Genomic DNA, 9,594 nt, shown 5'->3' on the forward strand with positions numbered 1-9,594 from the left:
AAAGGAGAGAATGGAGGGTATTATGGAGAGAAGAGGCAATAATGAAGATAAAGATAGAGAGAAAAGGAGGAAAGGGAGAATGAAGGTAAAGATGGAAAGAATGGAGGTAAAGATGTATAAGGCTTGAAAAAAAATGATCCTCTTGGATCACATTTTTCAGGGCCTTACTTGGCACCAAAACTCTCCAAATCTTGCAAGCAAAAAAATGATTTAGTTTAGGAGCCCCGAGGCCAAACATCAAATATTAACTCTTGAAAATGTGAATGATTGTGCCCCTCGCCCCAGATTCACGTATCGCCACCAACATCACCAGCGGCGTCTATCATGACAGGAGGAACGTAAAAGTCTCAAGAAGCCATATTTGAAAGCCAAAAGGAAGTCAGCCATTTTGGTTTCCATCAGCCATGTTGAAGTCAAAAAGGGGTGGTACTTGAACAAACTCCTCCTCGGGACTTTGACCAAACTTTGACCTGATGGCTCGCCACACAACTTGACACATTTATATCTCGGCTCCACAAACTGAGATTGTACTCAGAGTTGGTACAAATGATGATGATGACACCCTGTCGTGCAGAATGGGTCAGTACCTGTTGGTACCCATTGGTGGTGGGCGGAGCCTGGCGGCCAAAACTGCCCCTCGCCATCAACCATCAAGTTGTCTTTACTTCTCTTTAGATGATGGGATCTCCTTGCAAACTGATATGAGACCTTTAATTCGGGGTCTGATCATGACTAGTCATTGATATCGACACAAACATCGCCCCCTTGTGGTGGAACATTTTAACAGTCATAACTTCCTTCCACATTCTCCAATCTTCCTGTTTTGTTTATTTATGGTGGGTCGAGATCATAGTCATTCAACATCCTGTACGCAAATACAAAATGACTTTTTCATACTCGGCACATTTTCTAACAGAATCTTGTTAATATGCTCAATAAGGTTCTATTCAAATGTAATACAAGTAATACGTAAGACTTTATTATCACACTTAAGTAGATAAGTTTCCAGGTGAAAAAGATGCCACCTCACTAAAAAGATTATTGTTTAACTATTTATTTTCCATGCATTAATTTAGATCCAGAACAAACATTGTTATATATCTTATTATATTATAATCATTACTATAATTGAATGTAAGTTTGTGTAAAATATTTTCACACAACAAAGTGTGAATACATGTTGTAATGTGTGGTGTCGAATTAAAATTGATGTAATACAATTAGGTATGGCAAATGCATTTTGTTTACTTGCCAACTATTCAAATTATATTTAATATACATATTTAAATAATGTCATGTAATAGGACTTCAACATTATTTATGTTAATGAAATAGTTTATTTGCTAACCAGTTCTACTTCTGATTATCTTTTTTTTTTTTATTGAACAATTAAAAATACATAAACAATGTTTAGACACATTAAGGTACTTTCAATACAATATGAGTCAGTGTTTTTTTAATATTTTACTCAGCAATATAATAAACATCACATTAAATCCAATCCTCCGACAAACAAAACCCGTCAAAGAAAGTAAAAGTAAATATGAGAGACCATACCAATAAAATTAAATTTAAAAATATAAATAAATAATAAACTTGTGCTTGAACATACTTATTTAAAACCACTTAAATTATTTCAGTAAATATAATAATTTAAGTGTTTTTTCTATTTTGTACAATCTTCCAAGACTGAATTAATAAATTGAAATCATTAACACAATGTTAGAATTTGTATTTCACTTTAAGAAGAGACTTTTGTTTATGAGAGCAAATGTTTCACACTTTATAAACATTGAAATTAATTCACGACACGATTCACGCATGCGCGAAGATCACGTCACTTCCTGGACTTACAATTGGTTTTATGACGGAGGTCCTGCGACATCACGTTCTGTGATATTTGAATGTTTTATTAATGTTTTGTATAGAAATAGATTATCTAGGAGTAAACGGGAACAACAATAAAAACACGTGGAAGGGTACATTTAAATAAATCAGGCAGTAATATCGCTACATTTTCTAGCACTTTCACTCTTGTCATTGCAATGAATGTCGCACGGGGGCGCCACTGAACCCCAACATTAAAGCTTTGTTTGATATACTTTGAATTTATTTTTGAAAAACAAGACACTCTTTTACATCACGTTGTATTTCAAATAAATATTACAGGTTATAAAAGCATGGTAACAGTGACAGCAGGCAATATCTTATATAGAGCTACCTCTTCGTCCGCTCGGCTGTGACGTCATTCCCAGCTTCCGGGGAAAACAGAAGACATCAGAAAGAGCACATCGAAGGAGAAAGACGCTAATAAGTCAGTCCTATTATTTGTTCTCCAGTTTGAAATATTTTTGTCTTATAAAATACATATTTGATTCTTTATTTAAGGATAAAGTGCTAGATGCACTGTGCCGCTTCTGGTGCTATCTTTGCTTGTTAGTTAGCTTAGCTCGCTAGTTAGCTTAGCTTGTTAGCTGCTAACAAAGAGACGCGCACGTTATCAACACATCGCTAAGTAGAGATCAAGTGATTGATTGATTGATACTTGTATTAGTAGATTGCACAGTACAGTACATATTCCGTACAATTGACCACTAAATGGTAACACCCGAATAAGTTTTTCAACTTGTTTAAGTCGGGGTCCACGTTAATCAATTCATGGTAAGTGTGAGTAAAGTGTTGTGATTGTGTGAAAATGTGCCAAAGAACCATAGCAAAGTATGAGGAGGAACTCACACAGTACTATGTAGAAAGTAGCATTTAAAGTACAAAAATACTGCAGGAAAATAAATGAAAATATAATTTCAAATGGGTAAAAGGCTATGTATATTCTTAGTTATAAGTAGCCGCAACCTGTATATTTTCTTTTGGATAAGGACTTCCACATATTGGTGGTATAGCAGGCAAACAAATTAGAACCTTTTATTGAGTTAAATCTGGGTTGAATGTGATTTTTACAACTACCTTTGGTGTTATAATGGTGAATATATTTTGAAGTATCTAGACAGGTACATGGGTATTTTAGTGGTATGGTGTATCTTGTACACCAGACCAACTGCAAGAAGATGTACTCTGTCGGCCACCAAGAGCCTCCCCATGTTAAGGAAATGGTTGGCGGAAAGGTGAGCCCGAGATGGACGGTTGAGTAGAAGCCCAATCATTTTGTTTTGGGCTGTCTAGAGTTGGTTTTTCAGGGCTTTTAAGGCGTCACGGTACCAAACATGAACTCCGTAGTCAAAGTGAGATTAAATGAGTGCTTGTGTTAGAGTCTTAAAGGGGAACATTATCACCAGACCTATGTAAGCATCAATATGTACCTTGAGGTTGCAGAAAAAAGACCATATATTTTTTTAACCGATTTCCAAACTCTAGATGGGTGAATTTTGCTGAATTAAACGCCTTTTTATTATTCGCTCTCAGAGTCAATAATAGAGGGAATCAATCTGCAATTTTCTCAATCGCATTACAAACACCGAGTCAAATCAGCTCTGTTATTTTCCATTTCTTCGACAGTTTTCCGTACCTTGAAGACATCATGCCTCGTCAGTGTGTTGTCGGAGGGTGTAACAACACCAACAGGGAGGGATTCAAGTTGCACCACTGGCCCAAAGATGCCAAAGTGGCAAGAAATTGGACGAAATTTGTTCAAAATACGAGGGTGTGGGGAAAGCCGACGAAATGGTCAGTGGTTTGTTCCGCACACTTTACCGACGACAGCTATGCTACGACAGAGATGGCAAGAATGTTTGGATATCCACTGACACTCAAAGCAGATGCATTTCCAACTATAAAGTCAAATAAATCTGCCGCCAGACCCCCATTGAACGTGCCGAAGTGTGTGAGCTATTCAGGGACAAAGGAACTTGATAGCACGGCAAGCAGTTTGTTCCGGCAGATGAGCGAGCTAAACCCCCTGGATGTCTTGGCTCACACCGCTTCTACCGAAGATGATCAAGTGAAGAATATGGGCCCTAGTTTCCCTGGCCTGCTGACATCAACTCCAAAACTGGACAGATCAGCTTTCAGGAAAAGAGAGCGGATGAGGGTATGTCTACAGAATATATTAATTGATGAAAACTTTATTCATTACTCGCGGTTTTACGTAAATAAATATACTTAAACTGTGTTTACCAATAATTTAGCTTAAAAACATTTATTTTTTTCAATCATTCGAGTACATTCGGGTAGTCTTGTGTAATGCAGTATTTTGTGTCTATTTAGGTATGGTTAACCTGAGTGAAGTCTCCCCATTATTTTGTTACAGGTGTTACAGGACATTTTTTCGAACTCTTATCGACATTCCACTGAAGAGGATGATTATCAAACTTTTTCAAGAGCGGATATTGGAGTTCAGATATACCCTGATGTGAAGTCTAAAGGTAACAATTAATGTTCGAGTACGCTGTGGAATACTCTTGATACTGGAGATGGCAAATAGTACGATTAAAATACTTATCACAATGATAAATTTATATTTCACAGGTGTCCAGGTATTTCTACCCACCAGCGGGGTGATCCTGTTATGTAAGAACTAGGGTTGTACGGTATACTGGTATTAGTATAGTACCACGATACTAATTAATCATATTGGGTACTATACCACCTCTAAAAAGTACTACTTCTATGAGTACAGCAATGTTTTTAGGCATCACATCTTCTTTCATTTAAAAAAAAAAAGAATATTATGTTTATAAACTCAGAAAATATGTCTCTGGATACATGAACACTTGAATATGACCGATGTATGATCATGTAACTACCTTGTATCAGATTGATACCCATATTTGTGGTATCATCCAAAACTACTGTAAAGTATCCAAACAACAGAAGAATAAGTGATTATTAAATTTTAACAGAAGTGTAGATGGAACATGTTGTAACAGAAAATAAGAAGATATTAACAGTAAATGAACAAGTAGATTAATAATCCATTTTCTATCACTTGTCTTTTGTAATTTTGACATAAAAATAGAATATAAATGACACAATATCCATCCATCCATCCATCCATCCATCCATCATCTTCCGCTTATCCGAGGTCGGGTCGCGGGGGCAACAGCCTAAGCAGGGAAACCCAGACTTCCCTCTCCCCAACCACTTCGTCTAGCTCTTCCCGGGGGTTCCCGAGGCGTTCCCAGGCCAGCCGGGAGACATAGTCTTCCCAACGTGTCCTGGGTCTTCCCCGTGGCCTACTACCGGTTGGACGTGCCCTAAACACCTCCCTAGGGAGGCGTTCGGGTGGCATCCTGACCAGATGCCCGAACCACCTCATCTGGCTCCTCTCGATGTGAAGGAGCAGCGGCTTTACTTTGAGTTCCTCCCGGATGGCAGAGCTTCTCACCCTATCTCTAAGGGAGAGCCCCGCCACACAGCGGAGGAAACTCATTTCGGCCGCTTGTACCCGTGATCTTGTCCTTTCGGTCATGACCCAAAGCTCATGACCATAGGTGAGGATGGGAATGTAGATCAACCGGTAAATTGAGAGCTTTGCCTTCCGGCTCAGCTCCTTCTTCACCACAACGGATCGGTACAACGTCCGCATTACTGAAGACGCCGCACCGATCCGCCTGTCGATCTCACAATCCACTCTTCCCTCACTCGTGAACCAGACTCCTAGGTACTTGAACTCCTCCACTTGGGGCAGGGTCTCCTCCCCAACCCGGAGATGGCATTCCACCCTTTTCCGGGCGAGAACCATGGACTCGGACTTGGAGGTGCTGATTCTCATTCCGGTCGCTTCACACTCGGCTGCGAACCGATCCAGCGAGAGCTGAAGATCCCGGTCAGATGAAGCCATCAGGACCACATCATCTGCAAAAAGCAGAGACCTAATCCTGCGGTTACCAAACCGGAACCCCTCAACGCCTTGACTGCGCCTAGAAATTCTGAGCTGCAACCTTATCGTGGTAGAGGAGTTTGCGTGTCCCAATGATTCTAGGAACTATGTTGTCCGGGGGCATAAATCCCCCTGGTAGGGTCTCCCAAGGCAAACAGGTTCTAGGTGAGGGATCAGACAAAGAGCAGCTCGAAGACCTTTATGAAGAAGAAAAACATGGCCCCAGATTTCCCTCGCCCGGACGCGGGTCACCGGGGCCCCCCTCTGGAGCCAGGCCCGGAGGTGGGGCAACATGGGTCACCACCCATAGCAGGGGCCATAGAGGTCGGGTGCAATTTGATCTGGGCGGAAGCCGAAGGCAGGGCACTTGCCGGTCCGATCCTCGGCTACAGAAGCTAGCTCTTGGGACGTGGAACGTCACGTCACTGGGGGGTAAAGAGCCTGAGCTAGTGCGCAAAGTCGAGAAATTCCGGCTGGATTTAGTCGGACTCACTTCGACGCACAGCAAGGGTTCTGGAACCACTTCTCTCAAGAGGGATTGGACCCTCTTTCACTCTGGCGTTGACGGCAGTGAGAGGCGACGGGCTGGGGTGGCAATTCTTGTTTCCCCCCGGCTCAAAGCCTGCACGTTGGAGTTCAACCCGGTGGACGAAAGGGTAGCCTCCCTCCGCCTTCGGGTGGGGGGACGGGTCCTGATGGTTGTTTGTGCTTATGCACCAAACAGCAGTTCAGAGTACCCACCCTTTTTGGGAAGACTTGAGGGAGTACCGGAACGTGCTCCCCCGGGTGATTCCCTTGTCCTACTGGGGGACTTCAACGCTCACGTTGGCAACGACAGTGAAACCTGGAGAGGCGTGATTGGGAAGAATGGCCGCCCGGATCTGAACCCGAGTGGTGTTTTTTTATTGGACTTTTGTGCTCGTCACAGTTTGTCCATAACAAACACCATGTTCAAACATAAGGGTGTCCATATGTGCACTTGGCACCAGGACACCCTAGGCCGCAGTTCCATGATCGACTTTGTAGTTGTGTCATCGGATTTGCGGCCTTATGTTTTGGACACTCAGGTGAAGAGAGGGGCGGAGCTTTCTACCAATCACCACCTGGTGGTGAGTTGGCTGCGATGGTGGGGGAGGATGCCGGACGGACCTGGGAGGCCCAAACACATTTTGAGGGTCTGCTGGGAACGTCTGGCAGAGTCTCCTGTCAGACAAAGTTTCAATTCCCACCTCCGGAAGAACTTTGAACATGTCACGAGGGAGGTGCTGGACATTGAGTCCGAGTGGACCATGTTCCGAACCTCTATTGTCGAGGCGGCTGATTGGAGCTGTGGCCGCAAGGTTGTTGGTGCCTGTCGTGGCGGTAATCCCAGAACCCGTTGGTGGACACCAGCGGTGAGGGATGCCGTCAAGCTGAAGAAGGAGTCCTATCGGGTCCTTTTGGCTCATAGGACTCCGGAGGCAGTGGACAGGTACCGACAGGCCAAGCGGTGTGCAGCTTCAGCGGTCGCGGAGGCAAAAACTCGGACATGGGAGGAGTTCGAGGAAGCCATGGAAAACGACTTCCGGACGGCTTCGAAGCGATTCTGGACCACCGCCCGCCGCCTCAGGAAGGGGAAGCAGTGCACTATCAACACCGTGTATGGTGCGGGTGGTGTTCTGCTGACCTCAACTGCGGATGTTGTGGATAGGTGGAAGGAATACTTCGAAGACCTCCTCAATCCCACCAACACGACTTCCTATGAGGAAGCAGTGCCTGGGGAATCTGTGGTGGACTCTCCTATTTCTGGGGCTGAGGTCGCTGAGGTAGTTAAAAAGCTCCTCGGTGGCAAGGCCCCAGGGGTGGACGAGATCCGCCCGGAGTTCCTTAAGGCTCTGGATGCTGTGGGGCTGTCTTGGTTTACAAGACTTTGCAGCATGGCGTGGACATCGGGGGCGGTACCTCTGGATTGGCAGACCGGGATTTTGGTTCCTCTCTTTAAGAAGGGGGACCGGAGGGTGTGTTCCAACTATCGTGGGATCACACTCCTCAGCCTTCCCGGTAAGTTTTATTCAGGTGTACTGGAGAGGAGGCTACGCCGGATAGTCGAACCTCGGATTCAGGAGGAACAGTGTGGTTTTCGTCCTGGTCGTGGAACTGTGGACCAGCTCTATACTCTCGGCAGGGTTCTTGAGGGTGCATGGGAGTTTGCCCAACCAGTCTACATGTGCTTTGTGGACTTGGAGAAGGCATTGGACCGTGTCCCTCGGGAAGTCCTGTGGGGAGTGCTCAGAGAGTATGGGGTATCGGACTGTCTTATTGTGGCGGTCCGTTCCCTGTACGATCAGTGCCAGAGCTTAGTCCGCATTGCCGGCAGTAAGTCGGACACATTTCCAGTGAGGGTTGGACTCCGCCAAGGCTGTCCTTTGTCACAATATGTTACTGCATATGTGAGCAGACTAAATTAGGAGCTTTTGTTTGTTTACTTACTGTACTACTAGAAGACAAGTTGTCTTGTATGTTCACTATTTTATTTAAGGACAAACTTGCAATAAGAAACATATGTTTAATGTACCCTAAGATTTTTTTTTGTTAAAATAAAGCCAATAATGCAGCACTTTGTGGTCACTTTTATTTAGAAAATTATCGAAATACATTTTGGTATAGGTCCCTGTACCAAAATATTGTTATCGGGACAACTCTAGTAAGAACGGAACTCGTCGGTCGATTCTTTGACTAATTTAGTAGTCTTATTTTCACTGGAGGGATTAGTCTCTACAATGCAGCCAAGATAGGTAATCTCATTTTTGTTTGTTATAATATTGTCACCCACTTTGACTGAGAAGTTATTTACTTTTTTGAGGTTAGGAATTGACCCAAAGACCTGTGTATTTGCAAGTACCGAGGCGAGTCTTATTTCGGCAGTTTGTCATTGAAAGCCTTGCTAGTCTAGGTCTTGAGGATTGTAGCTTCGCTTGTTTTGTGGCCGTCAGCCTCGGTTCTATGTTCTTTATGGGTACAGAAAATGATGGAATGGTCACTTAAAGGCCTACTGAAAGCCACTACTAGCCACCACGCAGTCTGATAGTTTATATATCAATGATGAAATATTAACATTGCAACACATGTCAATACGGCCTTTTTAGTTTACTAAATTACAATTATAAATTTCCCGGGAGTTTCGTCTTGGTAACGTTGTGTAATGATGATGTGTACGCAAGACGTCACGGGTTTATAGGAAGTATGAGCGCTGCACACACACACAGCTAAAAGTCGTCTGCTTTAACCGCATAATTATACAGTATTTTGGACATCTGTGTTGCTGAATCTTTTGCAATTTGTTCAATTAATATTGGAGAAGTCAAAGTAGAAAGATGGAGTTGGGAAGCTTTAGCCTTTAGCCACACAAACACACAGTGATTCCTTGTTTAAAATTCCTGGAGGTGAAACTTTCCTATGGATCAGAGCGCGGTCAAGCCAACATAGATCCCTACCAAATGTCACCCAGCAGGTTTCAGTGAGAAAATTGTGGTTAAAAAGTCAGTTCTTACCGGAGAAAAGCTGAGCTTGTGCCGTCCATAGCTGCCGTCGACTCCCCTGAGACATTGGCGTCAACACTAGCGTGGACTCACACCTCCGACTATTAGGTAATATTTAACGCACTAAAACACTAGCAACACAATAGAAAGATAAGGGATTTACCAGAATTATCCTAGTAAATGTGTCTAAAAACATCGGAATCCGTCCTGATGCAATCGTGTTTTTGTTTTTTTTTTAAC

General features: G+C 43.3%; 1 protein-coding gene across 1 annotated transcript in view; it reads left to right on the forward strand.

Moving 5' to 3' along the window:
• The first annotated feature begins 2,249 nt into the window (after window positions 1-2,249).
• LOC133546733 (zinc finger protein 391-like) overlaps window positions 2,250-9,594 on the forward strand; it is a 26,576-nt gene continuing 19,231 nt past the window's right edge. The window contains exons 1-3 of the mRNA XM_061892546.1: window positions 2,250-2,314; window positions 3,514-4,045; window positions 4,265-4,379. Of these exons, the coding sequence (XP_061748530.1) occupies window positions 3,536-4,045; window positions 4,265-4,379 (625 nt within the window). The 5' untranslated portion in view covers window positions 2,250-2,314; window positions 3,514-3,535. The remainder of the gene's footprint in view (window positions 2,315-3,513; window positions 4,046-4,264; window positions 4,380-9,594) is intronic.

This window comes from Nerophis ophidion, unplaced genomic scaffold, assembly GCF_033978795.1.
Source record: "Nerophis ophidion isolate RoL-2023_Sa unplaced genomic scaffold, RoL_Noph_v1.0 HiC_scaffold_40, whole genome shotgun sequence".
Taxonomy (NCBI): Eukaryota; Metazoa; Chordata; class Actinopteri; order Syngnathiformes; family Syngnathidae; genus Nerophis; species Nerophis ophidion.